At 41.1% G+C, this 20,521-nt stretch overlaps 1 protein-coding gene across 3 annotated transcripts in view; it reads right to left on the bottom strand.

Annotated features, from left to right (window-relative positions):
- Window positions 1-20,521, bottom strand: part of PTPRM (protein tyrosine phosphatase receptor type M) — a 657,833-nt gene that overhangs the window by 255,037 nt on the left and 382,275 nt on the right. For all 3 annotated transcript variants that reach the window (XM_052660546.1, XM_052660547.1, XM_052660548.1), the window contains exons 9-11: window positions 17,716-17,825; window positions 8,507-8,708; window positions 5,610-5,712 (exon numbers count right to left, since the gene is read on the bottom strand). In XM_052660546.1, the coding sequence (XP_052516506.1) occupies window positions 5,610-5,712; window positions 8,507-8,708; window positions 17,716-17,825 (415 nt within the window). The remainder of the gene's footprint in view (window positions 1-5,609; window positions 5,713-8,506; window positions 8,709-17,715; window positions 17,826-20,521) is intronic.

Genomic DNA, 20,521 nt, shown 5'->3' with positions numbered 1-20,521 from the left:
TCTTCACCTTCTTTTAAGACTAAGAGTAGATTTTTCAGAGAAGTAGAGCTGTATAATGAGAAAAATATCATCTTTTAATGCCTTTAAAATTTTCTACCTAATTTATTACAAAAGAATATTTGATGAGTGTATGCATGCTCAGTCATGTCTGACTCTGCAATCCTGTGGACTGTTGCCCGCCAGGCCTCTTTGTCCATGGGATCTGGAGTTGGTTGCCATGCCCTCCTCCAGGGGATCTTCCTCATCTAGGGATGGAACCCACGTCTCTAATGTCTCCTGCACTGGCAGGCGTCTTTGTTTTTGTTTTTGTTTTTTTACCACTAGTGCCATCTGGGAAGCCCTTGATGAGTAATATGAGTAAAAAATAAACATCAGAAGTTAACAACAAGCCTTAAATATCAGTACATGTTTCCTACTTTACTATGTAAGGCAAAACAGCATGAAGAAAAAGGACAGGAGTAAATGAAAACAGTACACGTTTTCAGTCTACCATGATGCCAAATACAAGCAAAATCAGTCTAACAAAAATCTGGATATGTTATATAAAAATGAACAAATTCTTGACTTCTGTATGAAACTGCAGCTATTACATGATGCAAGTTTTTCATTTTTATATCAGAAGTGGTCTAGATCAATAAAGCATTTATGCTTGCCTTTGACTAGCAAGAAATATTTCCTATCTCATTTGAAATCTTAATTAACTAGAACACACATTGAAAAGGTAAGGCAAAATATGCCTTCAATTCCTTATGCCCTCTGCTCTTCTTTATTAATGCAATGAAGTTCCTATTTGCTTTAAGATTTTGGCCCCAATTCTCAGCCACAGAAACTATCCACAAACTGCTTTTTAAACCTATCTGTTGAGGAAGCATTCAACTGAGAGGCCAACCACATATAAGTCTCTGATGACTACCAATGCACAGCATTAAAATAATCAGGGCTAAAGACACGGAAGCAACCCAAATGTCTGTCGACAGATGAATGGGTAAAGAGGAGGGATGTGGTATGGATATACTGGAATATTACTCAGCTATAAAAAGAATGAAACAATGCCATTTTCAGCAATAAGGATGGACCTAGAGATTACCATACTAAGCGAGGTAAGCCAGAAAGAAAAAGACAAATATGATGTGATATCATTTACATGTGGAACCTAAAGTATGGCACGAATGAACCTATCTAGGAAACAGAAACAGACTCACAGACATAGACAACAGACTCATGGTCGCCAAGGGGTCAGGGGATGGAGGAGGGATGCACTGGGAGGTTGGGATTAGCAGATGCAAAGTATTATATATAGAACGAACAAACAAGGTCCTACTCTGTAGCACAGGAAACTATATTCAATATCCTATGAAAAACCATAGTGGAAAAGAATCTGAAAAAGTTATACATATATATGTCTAACAGTCACTTTGCTGTACAGCAGAAATTAAACTCAACATTGTAAACCAACTATATTTCAATGATAACAACAAAAAAATTGGGGCCTTCTCTTTATTAGAGGAACAAAGTTGCTGCCATGAATTAAAATTACATTCACACAGTTCAGCCTCAGTGTTAATGTCCTGGTTGCTGATGTGATTTCTGCCCTCCTTCCCTTTCTCCCTGCAGACTCACAACTGTAATAGATGTTTTCCCCACTCAACAGTTTCTCCTGAATGAATGAATCAAAGAATGATTTGGTAATCTTTGAACATTTCACTGAAATGAATATCAAAATATTTAATTAGTTAACATATTCAAGCTCTGAGTTTTAATTAAGAAGACACAGAGCTCCAAAACATTTATGAACAAATTAAAGCAACAACGCCTAAAGAACAAAAATGAGAGTCATTTGAATTACAACAACGTGATTGAGTCTCAAGCTACAGCCCATTAGAAGGTATAAAACATCATTAATGAGGGTTACTGCACAGAGCAGATTATAATACAAACACATACATCACGGGAGTAAAATCACAGAACTTCTGTCAGTGCAAGAAAAGCACAACACTTTGTGTGCGACTCATTCTTTATTCAGAGAGTTGCTCTTTTACTGCCAGATTATAAGGGTTTTCTCTGTTGGACTGTGTCTGCATGTAGTAAACAGTGGAGAGGAGAAGAGAGCGAATAGAGGTGATTCTAAACGAGTAAAAGAAAATGAAGCTGCGCCTCGTCTTATTAAAGGAAAACAAAAATGAATCCATGGACAGACATTAAAATTCTGTCCTGGGTGCCTGTTTACCTGCCGGAATGATGGACTTTGTGTTCTTCCTGGCCATCTTGGGATTTAAATAATTTTATGTGACAGAGCTGGTGTGTTGATCAATAAAAAGACAACAATCACTTACACTGAGAGTTTAGGGCAATTTCAAGAATCTGCATTAAGCAAGTTGAGTGTCTGTAGTGGAATCAATATACAACCACCTCACTTAGTGAAGTGCCTCAGTGAAGTATGACTAAATTTTCAACACCAATGAATATGGATTAAAGAAAAATCAAATCAATCGAAAGAATGGGTTCTTTGCAATCACACAATGACAGTACTTTTGAACACATAATACTGCGCAAAATCCAGGAAAGCTAACAGATGTTCACTTCCATTTCCTCTTCTCGTATTTATCTTACCATTTGGGAAAAGCTTTCTTGTATTGCAGTTTGATTACATGTGCATTTTGCAAATTTCCAGATGTGTTCAAATGTTTCAATCTACATTATGGCTTTATATTTTACGTCCCTCTGATTCCCTAATCAGAGTTCTTATTTCTCTAAACATTAAATGAAATTGAAAATTTTCATATAACCCATTTAGATTGAGAGTATTATAGACAATTTTTTTCCAAACTAGTCTTTCTAGATATATTAGGCTTCTATCTACTCAATAGATAATCAGTCCCATTATGCTGCACTATAATAATGAATCCTTTGAAGAGAATATTCATTTTTCTGCAAAAAAAAACTTTTTGACAGGTGAGTCTGAGATAATTTCCTTTCTCAAACTTGTGCCAATAAAATTTTCCCATTTAAGACAAGCATCCTTCCAGTAATGGTAGCATCTGTAGTGGATTTCTTTATAATGATATGTAAGAGTTTGCCACAAGAATTGATCTCTATTCTAGCATTATAGATTTCCATGATGGATACAAATAGTAAATTTGTTCATTTCAAGTTGCTAACATTGTGAAAGCAGGCATAATACAGGTAGAATGCAAAGTGACCCTGGCCAGTTCCAGGAATGGTTAGCTAATAACAAGATGATGTTTCATAAAAGCGAAACAGTGCTGAACTTAGAAAATCAGGCGGTATGACAGGTGTGAAAGAGCATATGACAACATAAACTGAAATCTTCTCAGAGTTAGAGCTGGGCCTGATGAAATGATGGGGCACCTGCATTTTGGACACCCTGATCAGCATCTGAGTTTGTATTTTTGTAGACAGAAATAAAAAGCCCACGGGTGTCTCCAATTAACTAGTAAAGCTCCAGAATCCCTAAAAACAAATGTGAAAGTGTTAGTAGTTCAGTCATGTCTGACTCTTTTCGACCCCATGGACTGCAGCCCACCAGGCCCCTTTGTCCATGGGATTTCCCAGACAAGATACTGGAGTGGGTTGCCATTCCCTTCTCCAGGGGATCTTCTCAACCCATGAATTGAACCTAGGTTTCCCACACTGCAGGCAGATTCTTTACCATCAGAGCCACAGGGAAGCCCAAGATGTAAAGGAAAAGAACAAAATCATGTCTTAGCAAGGCAGATGGTGGAAAACATGAATAGTCATTTGGGACACAATTGACAAATTTGAAAGACAAGAAAAGGAGTTCTGGAGAGAGGACTAACATGGATTGCCCAAAGAAATGTTACTGGAAAACTTAAGACTTGGAAAGACCTACACAAAGATACAGATGACAATCCAGCTGAAAAGGTTAGGAGGAAAGAAGCAAAAAGAACTGAAAAAGTGTGGCGGAGTTTCTGTAAGAATAGAACAGAATGTGGGAGAAATGGTTAGGATTTCAGCCTCCTTCAGTTTGGAGGCTCTCAAAGTAAATGACCTCCGCCCTCTCACGTCATCACGAGGCCTTTCGACACAACCCTGATTCCTGTCCTCATGGCTTGTTATTGCTGACTCTGGGCAGCTCTTAAATTGGTCAGAGAAAAACAATGTTCTAAAGGCCACGGCTGGAGAGTGCATTTTCCTTTAATAATAATTCAGCGTTCTGGAGTGAACAAAGTCTGACTTGTGGTTATAGGTACGCTTGGGTCTTGGACAGACATCTAATGAGGGTGAGTCTGGGTCATTCAGTTTGTGCAACCCCTCAGCACCACACATATCAACTCCAAGGGCATAGGTAGTGTCAGTGGTGTTGCTTTTCTTGCAGAAATAATTCTTACACCTGGAAGAGAGCTTTTACATATTTCAGAGCATTCTTACTCACTGCACCAATGAATGGCCATCCAAAATCCCTTACAGGGGCTAGCTACTACGTTGAGAAAGCAGAGTAATTTAAAAATTGTCTCTTGCCATTTTGTAGGGTTTTCAAATAAAAATGTCTGTTTCTACCCTAATTTGATCTCTCTATCAACTAATTCTTGTCTGTTTTTCACCTTGAGCCTGTGAACTGAAACTTATATATCTTATCAGGCAGAAGGAAGTTCAGTGACTCACTCTTTGATACTGTAGAGAAAACGTGATCAAAGAAGGCCAGGTTTCAGAAGGTTAATGAAATAAAAGTCTACAAAAGGCACAGGGAAATGAACCCCACACAGCCTTATTTGTGAATGTAAATGTTTCCTTGGAGAATGCTATTCAAAGGAATAGATTATTTTGAAGGGAAGCGATTCTGATAGCACAAAATATGGGAATACTTCTGAAATGACTAGAAATTTCATTTATATAAATTATTGAGCTTATGACAAGTTCATATTCAAGAGTTATTCAGGCATTCCTTTGCTCCTTCCTAAGAAGAATACATTTATTTTATTCATTCACTGTAAAAGTTATAATTTGTAATTTCTTGGCTATATAAATCATCATTTGATGAGAAATGGGGTCTACATGGTGGTAATAAACCTAAATCTGTTCAAATAAAGACTTCACAATTGTCTTTCCAATCACCTGTTTCTTTAAAAGAGTATAGTTATATAGTATACATTCAATGGAAAGATTAGTCGGTTTACTAAAGATTAAAGATTTAAAACTCCATGTAAACAAAACAAACAGACAAAAATAACTCACAATGTCTATTTAAGGAATACAGCTCAGGACACTGATACCATCTGCCCATGGGTAACTAAACTGCAGAGGGCAATTACCTTTTAGGAGGAAAGCCACCTCTGAACAGACTGGGGTTTTTGTTCCTTAACTTCAAAGAACAACCATATGCATCAGAATCAAACTTCTTACACAACACTTAATCACTCACATCAAAGGATTATAGATTTCCATGATGGCTACAAATAGTAAATTTGTATCCTTTCTTTCCCCTCAGTCCTTTGTTTTAATTAGAACTCATAAGGACATGGTTTTACATGCTGACTGAGGTCTGCGGCAAATCCCTAGAAGGCACGTGGGAGAAATGAACCCATCTGATTTGGGTTTTCACCTAAAACAACCCCTTCTTGGCTCCATACCTGACAGGTGCACCTCGACTGTGTGCAGGCTTCAGCAGGACCGTCACTGTGTTGTCTGTCTGATTCAAGGGCGTCTCCAGTTCATAAGCCGGCATGGAGGGTGCTGGAGAAGATGCAGGAGGTGGGAGACCAATGATTTCTGGTTTGCCTTTTCTTCCTACTTTCATTTACAATGAGCACTAAGAACACAGTACACTTAGTCTGTTAATAAATTGCCATGAACAGCCTTTATGTATCTGCCCAGCCCCTAACACGAGGGACAACTGTTACAATCAGCATGTGTTGACTTTGGTCTTGAGTTTAACCTGGGAGGGGTCATGAGCGGACTTAGGAGGTGTTGGTAATACTGTTTATTGATTTGGATTCTCCCTTGATGGATGTAGCCATTACACCCATACATTCATGCACTTCATTGTAATTATACTGCAAACTGTAAAATAAGTTTAATTTGTGTGTTTTTATGTACATATGTTTTTCTCAAAAAATTAAATGTAAATTTAAGAAATAATTGCTAAGATCATAAAACTGATCATTTCAGTTCTCCCATCTAAGGCAAGGTTTCTGTGTCCCAAAGGTTCATTGGAGATTTGAAGAGGTCCTTAGGAGTCAGAGGGCCTTGCTGGACTTGTGGGCTCTTCTGGAAAGTACGACTGAGAGAAAGATACTGAGTTGAAGTAAGAAAGGCTTGGGTTTGACTTTCTGCTGCATTTTGTTTCGACCAGCATGAAAGCTCAGGGACAATTATTATCTCTGAAGCTTTAGGTTACTCATCTTTTAAAACAGGAGAAATTATCCTGTAGGGTTATTACGGGAACTCAAAGGGATAACAGACAAAGAGAGTGGGGCAAATATAATTCTATAAACGTTCAATCTCTTCTCAGCACAGATCCTATTTCCAAGGCCATTTCTGGGCATTCTTTGTTTTCTAGATTAAGTCTAATTATGACAAGATAATGGAGCTCTTGAATAATTTTGTGATCACTGTGGACACAAGACATCATTTCATGAAGGCTGTGATGCTGGGGCTGGGGGCACATGGCCTTTTTAAGACCCTCAGGTCTACGTACCTGATGAGAACATTAAAGATAATTTTTTTGCAAATACAGTTTCTAAAATCTCTTACATATAAAAAGCTTTTATGTAAAAGACATGGATTACAGCGTAGGTCCATTTATTGGATTTTCTCAGCACTAAAGTTAGCTCAAATTCTACTAAAAATGAACTTTAATTCATGACACAGAAATCACATTTTGTATAGAGAGTAATTCTTGGAGGTCCATGAAAGTAGAAAATGGGGGTCCATAAACTATAAAAATTTTTTTTGAACTATAAAAATCAAATATTTACCGCTAAGGAACCCTTCCAGCATAACTAAGATGTTAACTGGCTCTGCTTTGGGACAGAGCTGCAGAACTTGATGAGCTAAGAGTGATCAGACTCATGCTAACCAGAACTTTTATCTGACACAAATGGGAAAAATGAATTAGTTTCTAGAAGAGTAGCCTCTTAAAGATAATAACCTTGGAAATAGGATTTCCATGGGGAGAAGTTACCCCCAAAAGGGGGATGTGAAGCTATGTACATTGGCACACATGACCTCTTTAAATCTCCATGATAAATTCATACACCAGATTAATACCATTTTGATTTACATGCAGGGTAAATTCACTTGATCAAGGTTAGAGAAGAAGTACTTGGGAAAATTATAGCTAGGATTCAAATTTTCTGATTCCATGCCCAGTGGTCTTTCTACTCATCCATCTGTACCACTTAATGTCATTTTCCCAACCTCCCAAGTATTCTTCCTCTTTTACAATTCTCTACATTGCTTTTATGAGCTAAAACTTTCTATCAACTGTCAAGTGCCTATTAAACTTCAAGTTAAGTTTGTACTCATAAATTAACTCTTACACAATGCAAAGTTATCCCTTAAGCTATACCTGCTTAAAATCAAAATTCCAAACCTCCCTCCTCTCTCAAAACCTAATAGAATGCTTACAGTACTTGAGTTTATCTTCCTCCCTTTAGTTCTAAAGGAAAACGTAAAACCTTTCACAAAACTAGGGATGAGGGACAGCAGGCATGAAAATCAGGCTATCACTTGGCTAACCCTGACTGATGAGAAGTGACCTCCCTCACCCCCACCCTGCTCTTCTAACCCACAACCAGTCACAGCCCAAACTCAAATACTTCTGCATTTGGATCCAAAGGGGGAAAATGGAAGAGAAAAATGTTCCTGGAATTGTGCTTATGGCTGCTGCATTTCCCACACCAGATGGTAACTCCATTTCCTCTAGTCTGAAGCTCAAAGACATTTTCTGCACAGTCGCACATGCCCAGAAATATTTCCCAAGTTACGTCTTTTGTTGGGTGGCATAATTGAGTCTCTACAAGAAAAGAGCTGGCGGATATAAGTGCCTGGCTCCCCCTGCTCCCCACTGCCAGTAGACACCTCTCTTTTCTGGTTGTGAAACCACTAATGGTGAAGATCCAGGGAAGGCTGAGCCCTCAGGAAGGGACTCCACGTAAAGCTGCCTTTCTGCTGAGCATTTCATCATGAGAGATCTCCTTACAGACATTTTCCCAACCCAGCTGCTCTGGGAACTTGGGATGGAAGAGGGCAGAGGGTCCTCAGAACAGGATCTTCTGCTCACATTAAAGTTCTCCAATACACACTCTTGAATCAGTGCCTATTTCCTGACCAGGATGACGATCTGAAGCTCCCGACTGGTAAATATTTGTAGCATTCCACCGAATTTCATGAGTCTGATTTTCATACATTCCCAAATATGAATTTACATGTACATTTGGGTGAGCTTTCCACACTTGACAACGGGAATGAGATAGTACTCAAAGGCTACTTCTGATAAAAGACAAAGCTCGTGAATGCATGATACCTGATATTTTGGTGGTGAACTGATTTGTTGCCGGGGGTCCAAAGCCCTTAGCTGTGCTGGCTCGGATGGTGAAGGAGTACGTGGTTCCTGGATACAGTCCGAAAAACAGGAAGTGGGTTTCATTTCCCAGTTTTGAAACTCTTCCACTTTGATTGGATAGATCTATTTCTGGGTCAAAGGAACTGACTGCTTTGTACGTGATCTGTAAGAGAATAAAAATGGGATGAAGTGTCTGGGCAGATGGACCAAGATGGCGTCTTTATCCAATAAACCCCCGTGATGCATGCACTGTCAGAAGCTTGATGATAAGCTCTCCTGTTCCCTTGGACTCTTCGAATCCTGGAGCCAGTGAACGGGCACAGGAACTCGGCCAAAACTGTTACGAGTTATTACTTTTATAGACAGAATGAGCTCATGTTTAAGCTAATACCTTGAAGTTGTTTGCTTTCAAAATGTCATCTTGGAAAACTACATCATAGATGGCTTAAAATAAAATAACAAAATAGGCAACCAACTCAAACAGATAAGACCCAACAAGGAGATGGCCTCATCTCTCACCCAGGGGCCAGAGTCTGGTTTTGCACTGAAGAGATTACTGTCTACTGGGAATAAGGGTACTTTTAAGCATTCTACTCCATGAGGGCAAAGATATCTGCTCCAAAAATCAATCCTAGATGCTCGTCAGCAGCTCTTGATATTATGACTGTGGTGTCTATGATGTGGCCTATTCATTTTCTTCTTTAGAGCAAAGCTGTCCAATAGGACAGTCAGGATGGGAAGGTTCTATTCTGCACTATTCAGCGTGGTGGCCCCTAACCACAAGTGGAGCACAAGGAACATGGCTGGTGAGACTGAGAAGCTGAACATTTTATTTCATTTTATTACTATTTGAAAAAATCCTTTAAAAAAATGAAGTATAGTTGATGTAGACAACTTAGCAACTGAACAACAAGGTGATATGTGCTCAGTCATGTCTGACTCTGCAAGCCCATGGACTGTAGCCCACCAGGCTCCTCTGTCCATGGGCTTTCCCAGGCAAGAATACTGGAGTGGGTTGCCATTTCCTTCTCCAAGGAATCTTCCTGACTCAAGGATCGAACCCATGTCTCCTGCATTGGCAGGTGGATTCTTTACCACTGAGCCATCCAGGGAGCCTCAGTTCAGTTCAGTTCAGTTCAGTTGCTCAGTCGTGTCCGACTCTTTGCGACCCCATGAATCTCAGCACACCAGGCATCCCTGTCCATCCCAACTCCTGGAGTTCACTCAGACTAGCCTCCATCGAGTCAGTGATGCCATCCAACCATCTCATCCTCTGTCGTCGCCTTCTTCTCCTGCCCTCAATCCCTCCCAGCATCAAAGTCTTTTCCAATGAGTCAACTCTTTGTATTAGCTGGCCAAAGTACTGGAGTTTCAGCTTTAGCATCATTCCTTCCAAAGAAATCCCAGGGTTGATCTCCTTCAGAATGGACTGGTTGGATCTCCTTGCAGTCCAAGGGACTCTCAAGAGTTTTCTTCAACACCACAGTTCAAAAACATCAATTCTTCGGTGCTCAGCCTTCTTCACAGTCCAACTCTCACATCCATACATGACTACTGGAAAAACCATAGCCTTCACTAGACAGACCTTAGTTGGCAAAGTCATGTCTCTGCTTTTGAATATGCTATCTAGGTTGCTCATAGCCTACACTCTGTTAATCCCAAACTCCTAATTTATCCCTTCTTCCCTTTCCCCCTTGGGTAATCATTAAGTTCATCTTCTATGTCTGTGAGTCATTTTATTTGAATTAACTAAAACTTAAAATGCCCAAATGACTAGGAGCTGCCATTTTGGACTCAGTGCATTTCTAGAAGTTTTCATGATGTTTATCACATAACAGAGTTCAAAGCACCCTGGATGAGCCTGGATTGTGTGAAAATAAATACAACATAGGTGTCTTTAAATTTTGCCCTTTCAAATGATGCTTGAAAGAATTTCACTCTAAGTAGTTCATCAACTCCTCAAGAACGTGCATTTTAAGGGTGATTACTAACTTCTCCTGGTTGTAATGATATAATTTTTAAATGCGGCATATTCAAAAGTTTTAAATTGCAAAACTGAGCACTTTTCTTGCTTTCGAATAGGTTAAAGTTACTTATAATTTATGTGCATGAACACTAACACTGTTATTATACCAAGTGATAACTGACATTCTTTCTTCTTATATTTATACCATGTCATTATAATTAAGGAGACCTCTCTGAGAGAATATTTAGATTGAATCAACTAAGCAATGGCAAGAAAATGTTTGCTGTATGTATTAATCACCGCCGCGCGCGACACCATCAGAGTCTGGCAGCAGATCTGCTGTTAACCCTCTCGCTGGTTTCCTTCTCAAGGTTCCTCGGAGTCAAGAGTAAGACTGAGTGCACTCGTGCTCCTGTCCAGTGACTTCAATGCCACCTCTGTGCACCTAGCTGCTTACACTGACTCCCACCCTGAGAGCCCCAGAGAAAGCAGATATAAGCTGTGACAACATAACCACTCCCCCCACGTCCATTACTTCACTCATTCACAACATCTCCACTGCATGTCTCTTGGGTGCCAAGCACAGTGCTCTGGGCTGGGGTCTCACGTGACTCAAATGTGGTGACTGACTTGGGGGAGGGAGCAATCTGGTAGGTTCAGGAGAGATGTAACCCAGAAGTTATGACACAGCCTAATCGGAACACGCTGGCCTCCCTGGTGGCTCAGTGGTAAAGAATCCACCTGCAATGCTGGAGATGTGGGTTTGATCCCTGGGTTGGGAAGATCCCCTGGAGTAGGAAATGACTACTACTCCAGTATTCTTGCCTGGAGAATCCCATGGACACAGGAATCTGGTGGGCTACAGTTTGTGGGGGTCACGAAGAGCCTGACATGACTTAATGACTGAATAACAACAAGAAGGGAAATATTTCAAAGAGACTGCTGGGAGTTCAAGACAGAAACCAAAGACGTGTCCACCCTGTCTCGAACTGGAGCTTGCATTCCTCATATTCATCAATCCTTCCCAAGCCCACCCTGAGGATCTCTGGATCTGCTAAACCCTGGCAGTTGTGACGGTGTCCCCACCATCCATCCGGCAGTAACTCATGGAGTGCGCTAAGAGCTCTTTGTGGTCTGCAATTGTGATTAAACACGACAAAGGAATTCGAATTTTCCATATAACTGTCTCTTTTTTTTCTGAAGAGTGATACCTTATTCTTTTTGATCCCACTGTGATAGGTAAATATTTGGCCCTCAGTATATGTTCTCCTGAGAACTCCCAGGGAGAGCAGGTGTGCGCTCACAGACACACTCAGAATGCAGCAAGGAGGATGTCAGCTCTGCTGGTGCCGATGGCAAAGCAAATAGCAAAGGCTTCATCAGAGCACTTGCTGTTTTACCACAGCTGAGGGGTTTGGGCTCACCTCTAGCCATGACCTTGCAGGATCAGCTAGACTGGGTTTCTTAACTCTCTTTTAGTAACACTCCTCAATAATTTATTTAAAAGCACAAATTCTCTCTCCCTGACCCATAACAATGCACATATTGTTGCTGTCTAGTCGCTAAGTTGTGTCCAACTCTTTGCGACCCCATGGACTGTAACTGGCCAGGCTCCTCAGTCCATGGGATCTTCCAGTTAAGAATACCGGAGTGGGTTGCCATGCTTTCCTCCAGGGGATCTTCCTGACCCAGGGATCAACTCATGTCTCCCGCACTGGCAGGTGGATCCATTACCAGTGAGCCACCACAATGCGTGTATAAACTCCTCTTAAAAATAAAATATAGCGAACCCTCTCCTTCATCTAAGAAATCCCTAAAGAGCAACTCTGTTGTGTCCAAGTGGCCACAAAATGTCAGAAAGTGCATGCTGCTGCTGCTGCTGCTGCTGCTAAGTCGCTTCAGTCATGTCCGACTCTGTGCGACCCCAGAGACAGCAGCCCACCAGGCTCCCCCGTCCCTGGGATTCTCCAAGCAAGAACACTGGAGTGGGTTGCCATTTTCTCCAATGCATGAAAGTGAAAAGTGAAAGTGAAGTCGCTCAGTTGTGTCTGACTCTTCCTGACCCCATGGACTGCAGCCTACCAGGCTCCTCCGTCCAAAAACTCATCCAGAGCCCTGGGAGTCTGAATTCCAGGGATAAAAAGGTTCCTTGGAAACAGAGTGAACTTGACTCTGAACTCCACAGCCTGTGAGGAGCTGATGATGGTCAGTAAGCACCTCTCCTCCTGAGTGGTATGTCTGAAGGGCACCCAGCTCCACGCTCACACCCAAGTGTAATGTGCCTTTTTGGTATTTATTTTTTCATTTGCTCATTCAGCATGTCTGGGAAGTGCCTAGCAAGTACCAGGCTGTGGATGACCAGCAGGGACTCCCAGGAGGGAAGTCCAGGTCTCAGCTCACACCTGGACATTTCTCTGGCTGAAGGCCAAGTCGATTCTAACAACACCTCCATTGACAAAGAACCCTGACGTCCCAGGGTGAACCCAGGGACTTGATACAAAACCAATGCTGAAAACAAACTGACATGCAGACCACACATGTGGGATCAACTAGGTGAGATGGAATGAGCACACACTGGGTGATTTCTGATTGGCAGGTTGGTGCCTGGGGCACTCCAGCATCCTCTTCCCCTCTCATGACTAAGTCTCAAATCCTAGAGAGTGAAAACAGGATAACACACCATCTCCGACCATGGGTGCAATGCCAGCCAGCCTTAACTAGGTCCTTCGATGCATGCATAAGCAATCAGAGGAAGCAACAATTAAATCTGATTCCAGGGGACACAAGAACCTAGGATACTTCAGGGAAAAGTTCAAAATTTGACTGAAATGTAGGAAAGATCAGCAAAAGTGCCTTAGAAGGAGAATGAGGGGAAGGTGTTAGGAGGAAAGAAGGTATCAGCAGAAGCAGGTGTGATGGATCAGAAGGTTCACAGGGAAAAGAAAATTCCATACACACAGCTCCTTCCATTCCAGTTGAAAATCATGGCAGGAGCAGTAATGACTATCAACCAGGATAATACCACAGGAGGCCTGGAACACTGATGCCAAACAGGCCCCTCAATTCTCCTTCTCTCGACCCTTTGATCTGTCTCATTGGGCTTCCCTGGTGGTTTGGACAGTAAAGAATCTGCCTGCATTGCGGGAGTCCTGAGTTCAATCCCTGGGTTGGGAAGATCCTGTGGAGAAGGAAATGGCAACCCACTCCAGTATTCTTGCCTGGAAAATCCCAGGGACAGAGGCTACAGTCCATGCGGTCACAGAGTCGGACATGACTGAGCAATTAACACTTTGACTCTCTTCCTTTGAGGGGACACTGGCTTACTGAGCCCAGCTCTCCAGGCTGGGGGTTTTGAGGGATTTTCAATGCTCTGTCTGTCTATGTCCCCAATCAGCTGACGAGCCCAGACTGTTCTTTACTACATGCCTGACAATCTTGCACGCACTGCTGCATGGAAGCAATATGTGGTTCTCATTTTATTCTTTTCTATACTTAGTTGCTGACAGGACTGCTTACTTCTAAAAGAGGAGGGAGAGATCTTATATAGTTTGTCCTCTTCCAACATCTTATACATACTAAGTGGTTTCTTTTTTTTTTTAATGCTTGTTGATGTGTTACTCTCATGACTAACAGCCTGGAGGTCACATACAGTTAGTGGGGACAATGAAAATACTGGGACATGTATCCCTGTGCATTGGGGAAAAGTGAAAGTCACTTAGTCATGTCTGACTCTTTGCAACCCCATGGACTATACAGGAATTCTCCAGGCCAGAATACTGGAGTGGGTAGCCTTTCCCTTCTCCAGGGGATCTTCCCAACCCAGGGATTGAACCCATGTCTCCTGCATTGCAGGCAGATTCTTTACCAGCTGAGCCACAAGGGAAGCCCAAGAATACTGGGGTGGGTAGCCTATCCCTTCTCCAGGGATCTTCCCAACCCAGGAATCTAACCCCGGGGTCTCCTGCATTGCAGGCAGATTCTTTGTCAACTGAGCTATCAGGGAAGCCCTTACTAACTGATAAACTTCCTTAACCAGGCTCGATATGCAGTGTTTGCATTTTGATACTGTACTATGCTTAGTTGCTCAGTCATGTCCAACTCTTTGTGACCCCATGGCCTAGAGCCTGTCAGGCTCCTCTGTCCATGGAATTTCCCAGGTAATAATACTGGAGCGGATAGCCATGCTCTCCTCCAAGGGCTCTTCCTGACCCAGGGATCAACCTGCATCTCTTGTGTCTTCTGAATTGCAAGCAGATTCTTTACCAACTGTGCCAACTGGGAAGCCCTCTTCTTACCTATAGTTGAGTTTTAAGACCTGGTTTATGACACAGTGGGCTTCCCTTGTGGCTTAGCTGGTAAAGAATCCACCTGCAATTGCAGGAGACCTGGGTTCGATCCCTGGGTTGGGAAGATCCCCTGAAGAAGGGAAAAGGCTACCCACTCCAGTATTCTGGCCTAGAGAATACCACGGATTGTATAGTTGCAAAGAGTTAGACATGGTTGAGCAACTTTCACTTCACTTTATGACACATTCACACAGCCCTTTTGTAGTAGCGTTTAGATCAGTGTCAACTAGGATATCTTTGCTGTTGAAGTCAGAGAGATTAATGGGTTCTGCTTCTGAATTATGATTTCTATTGTTTTTGCATAAAATTTCCTTCTTATACAAAGATTATGCTCCATGGAATCAGAAAAATAGAATATTATCTTTATTTTCTGTCTGCCTAGATATCAACATGTGGCTTTCAGGACAAGTGGACTGATTTCTTGGAACTTAACATTGATTTCAAAGATTGTATATTTTTTAGCAAAATATTCTGTTATCCTAAGGTAAGAATCTAGAAGGCAGAACTAAAAAGTGGTCATGGGGCCAAAAGTATTAACTAAAAGGTTCTGATCACTGAGCTAAAAAAGAACCTGTTTGACTTGATTGTAAAAAACAACTCTACAAAAGCAGAGGCATGAATTTTCATAACACTCTATTCTTTTACCATGAAGCAGCCTAGGAAAGTGTCAATCATTCCACATGAAAATCAACTTTTTTCCTTTCCTCTTACTTTGTTTAACTTTCAATGAACAACATTTTTTTTTTTTTCGCATTTCAATACCAATTTTCCAAAGGTACAAGGAAGCATAGCTGTGAAGCTAGGTGGGTCAGGGAGACGGGTCACCAGTGATGACTGTCTGACAGTGAATCTTTCCCAGCTTTGTCAGTAGCTTTGAAAGGTATTCAGGTAAAGGTCCCGTGGGAAGAAAGGCTGCAAATTTCAGAAACCTAACAACATATAATTTTGTTGAATTTGCATTCATATAAGTGCTAGCTTGAAAAAAAATGCACCTGCTTGTTTCTATGACAATAGGCAGAGTGAAATCACACTCATACAGATGTGATGATGACTGCCACCCCGCTAGGGCTGTCATTTTTTCCCCCTGAACAAGTCATCAGGTTCTGCTCTGCTATCAATAGACAAAACTATGTCACAGAACTCTACAGGTGTTCTGTTAATGCTAAGAAACCAAGAGACATTATTCTGTTGCTAACCCAAGACAATGTCTAGAGACTCTGCTAATTGGATCATCAGGGTTCTATAAGGAGTTTAGGGATTCCCTGGTGGCTCAGACGGTAAAGCGTCTGTCCACAAAGCAGGAGACCTGGGTTTGATCCCTGGGTGGGGAAGATCCCTTGGAGAAGGAAATGGCAACCCACTCCAGTACTCTTGCCTAGAAAATTCCATGGGAGGAGAAGCCTGGTGGGCTACAGTCCAGGGGGCCACAAAGAGCTGGACACAACTGAGCGACTTCACTTTCACATTCAAAGGAGTTTAGAGCTGGTAAGGACAGGATGCCGTGGTTGCCTCCTAAATAATGTATATACTGCACATGCCTGCTAAGTTGCTTCAGTCGTGTCTTACTCTTTGCAACCCTATTGACTGTAGCCCACCAGGCTCCTCTGTCCATGGGATTCCTCCAGGCAAGAATATTGGAATGGGCTGCCATTTCCTCCTTCAGGGGAATCTTCCTGACCCAGTGATCAAACCCGCGTCTCTTTCATCTCCTGTATTGGCAGGCAGTTCTTCACAACTAGCGTCATCTGGGAAGCCCAAACTAATATGTACTACAGAACACATTGTTTTTAATAAAGGTGATTTTAGGGAGGAGAGAGGAAAAGGGTGAGATGAATGGAGAGAGTAACATGGAAACTTACATTACCATATGTAAAATGGATCAGTTCAGTTCAGTCACTCAGTCGTGTCCAACTCTTTGCGACTCCATGAAGTGCAGTACGCCAGGCCTCCCTGTCCGTCACCAACTCCCGGAGTCCACCCAAACCCATGTCCATTGTGTCGGTGATTCCATCCAACCATCTCATCCTCTGTCGTCCCCTTTTCCTCCTGCCCTCAATCTTTCCCAGCATCAGGGTCTCCCAATGGGAATTTGCTGTTTGACTCAGGGAACTCAAACAGGGACCCTGTGACAATCTAGAAGGGTGGAGTAGGGACGGGGTTTGGGAGGAGTAGACATGGGTGTACCTATGGACGATTATACCTTATGTATATACCTATTGATGTCTGACCGGAGAAGGCAATGGCACCCCACTCCAGTCCTCTTGCCTGGAAAATCCCATGGGCAGAGGAGCCTGGTAGGCTGCAGTCCATGGGGTCGCTAAGAGTTGGACACGATTGAGCGACTTCACTTTCACTTTTCACTTTCATGCATTGGAGAAGGAAATGGCAACCCACTCCAGTGTTCTTGCCTGGAGAATCCCAGGGACGGCAGAGCCTGGTGGGCTGCCGTCTATGAGGTCTTCAACTGGACACGACTGGAGTGACTTAGCAGTAGCAGTACTGATGTCTGACAGAAAACCACAAAATTCTGTAAAGCAATTATCCTTCAATTAAAAAAATAGAGTGGCAAAAAAAGCAAAAAAAAAAGTGATTTTTAAACTATGTCATGTTGTGGCTTTACATACACTAACAGGTAATCTGGACACATCTAAATCACTGTGAGTATACATCCTGAGATTATTCATAATTTGAAAACCCATCTTTAATTATTTTGCTTCTATTCAGTAACCATTATAACTAGTGAAAGCATTCAACTTCTTAAAAGACATGATGCCACTATGTATTTTTAAATACTAGATAGGTGAGCAATCATACAAGTTATAGTAAAAAATTAAATTACTAACAACAGTATATCTTACCTCATATAGAGTGATGACACCATAGGTTTGAATTGGTTCTCGCCATTGAAGGAATATCTTCTCTTCAAAGGTACTTCCTTGGATGGATTCAGTAAGAACAGCACCTGGAACTAGAAGTGGGAAAAATCGATACATATTTCAGTAAAAAAAAAAAAGAAAGAAAGAAAGAAAAGTTTTTCTAGACTTAATAGGTTTTTAACTCTCTATTGAGTCAAAAGATTTTAATAGATATATTCCACTTTCTTGCAAAAACCTGGAATTTAAAACCATTTTGGCTATACTGTCTTTATAAAGAAAAGAATTTCATCCCATTTTTCTCTAAAATGTTTGAATCAGACAATTCAAGTCTTGGAAATAAACTTTTTTTTATTTTGTAAATAAACTTTTTTTATTGTTCAGAAATAAAGAAGGATGTGGAATGATGCAAATTCCTACACATTAATTCATGAGACTGTAAACTGGTGCAGCCATTTTGGAAGATGGTTAAACATAGATAAACTACTCAGTAACTTTAATCCTAGGTATATATCCAAGGGAACTGAAAAGACTGGTCACTCGAAGGCTTGTACACAAATATTAACAGGAACACTATTCATAATAACCAAAGAGGACAAACAACCCAAGTCAGCTCATGATTTGATAAACACATCTCAATAACGTTGAAAAGATAGGGCTAGAGAAATGTTTTGTTAGCTGGTGGAGGGTATGAGGAGCCCTTAAGAGTTGCTGAGATTGTGCCAACTGGAAAGACTGACTAGCATTTCAAGAGGACACAAAGGTTGTACATATTTGTTTAGTTGATGGGCTATCTATGCTGCCGCTAAGTCACTTCAGTCATGTCCGACTCTGTGCGACCCCATAGACAGCAGCCCACCAGGCTCCCCCATCCCTGGGATTCTCCAGGCAAGAACACTGGAGTGTGTTGCCATTTCCTTCTCCAGTGCATGAAAGTGAAAAGTGAAAGTGAAGTTGCTTAGTCGTGTCCGACTCTTAGCGACCCCATGGACCGCAAACTACCAGGCTCTTCCGTCCATGGGATTTTCCAGGCAAGAGTACTGGAGTGGGGTGCCATTGCCTTCTCCTATAGAGGGAGGATATTGACAGCTATTCTAAACAGAACTAAGTGGGGTGTAGCAGAAAAAATATCACTGATTCAGATGGAGGCCTGGGCTCTGATTTAAGACTTTCCAGGGATTAAACAGTGAAATCTAGGCAATGCACTGACCCTTCTTAGTTATCAGATGTCTCATTTCTAAAATGAGGAAGTTGGAATAAGTTGATCCCTAATTCCAAAACTCTAAATATGTATATATATATGAAAATAGTTACAGTTGTTCCAGATTGAAGGAATTGATGTGAAACTACAGTGAAGCAAAAAAACAAGATATTTAAGGAGTGATGATACTGGTGAGTTCCAAGAAAATTTGGATTCTGGGCTCTGAGACTAAAATGCTCAACACAATAAGAAGCTGGACTATGATGGGCCAAACCAGAGAAAGCTCAGCTCATTCTCTTCTCCTTGACCTTGACAGTGTTTATTTTGATGTCATCAGTTCCTAAAAGTGTCAAGATGATTATGATGTGTGTGGTTTTACTGCTTTATGATAATATTTTGACTTCAAAATGTGTATTAATCTATGTGAGGCTTCCCTCGTGGCTCAGATAGTAAGGAATCCACCTGCAAAGCAGCAGACCCGGGTTCGATGCCTGGGTTCAGAAGTTCCCCTGGAGAACGAAATAGTTACACATTCTAGTCTTACCTGGAGAATCCCACAGACAGAGGAGCCTGGCTGGCTACAGTCCATGGGGTCACAAAGAGTCGGACACAACTGAGCAACTAACACTTTGACATTCATTAATCTATGTACAGGTGCAAGGAGGGCAAAAACTTAGAAAAAAAAATCTTTGATTTAATTCAATTAGTATAAATGGGACTAAAATTTTAAAAAGAGATTGTCAAATTGATGTTGAACAGAGGGTATCTTAAAAGGATAAACTTAATAAAATGTACTGGAGGCCTTGTAACCATGAAAATGTTAACAACAGGAAAACCTAAATGGGATTCATATAATTGCTTTTAGGTCAAGAACAGATCAAGTGATTAAAATAAAATACCAGAGAGGTTAGTTAAATTAGGAAGATAGCACTTCACGGGAACTTAGGTCTGGCACTGGTTTTTAGAAGTTGTAGAAATTCATGATTTGGAGTATAGAACCATAATATATCTAAGTTTGTGGAATTGAGCCCTGTCTAGTGACACTCATAACAGCAATAAAAGATATATCTTTCCCACATATTTCCCATAAATGATATTTAAACAAAATTATTATAGTATAATAAAACTCACAATGTACAATGAATTGTGGCCTTTATTAGTGGCAGATAGTGACACTTCAATTGTTTTTCTTAGAGCTCAGTATTATCCATTTTTCTCTTTCTGTCCTTTCCTGCTTTTTTTGAAGTCTTTTTTCTTTTGTTCTTGTTTAGAAATATAATTTGAAATAAAAGTTTTTCTAATTAACTGGATGCTGATATGCTATGAAACCAATAGGTTTTTGTTTGGAAGTCATGCATGCCCAACTCCAGGGACTAGCAAGCTACTTTAAACACACTAATGGATAAGTATGTTCATCGCAGCACTGTTTATAATAGCCAGGACATGGAAGCAACCTAGATGTCCATCAGCAGATGAATGGGTAAGAAAGCTGTGGTACATATACACAATAGAGTATTACTCAGACATTAAAAAGAATACATTTGAATCAGTTCTAATGAGGTGGATGAAACTGGAGCCGATTATACAGAG

This window comes from Budorcas taxicolor, chromosome 22 (genome assembly GCF_023091745.1).
Source record: "Budorcas taxicolor isolate Tak-1 chromosome 22, Takin1.1, whole genome shotgun sequence".
Lineage (NCBI taxonomy): Eukaryota > Metazoa > Chordata > Mammalia > Artiodactyla > Bovidae > Budorcas > Budorcas taxicolor.
Note: the sequence above shows the minus strand (reverse complement) of the source record. Positions and strands in the feature narration are given on the sequence as shown.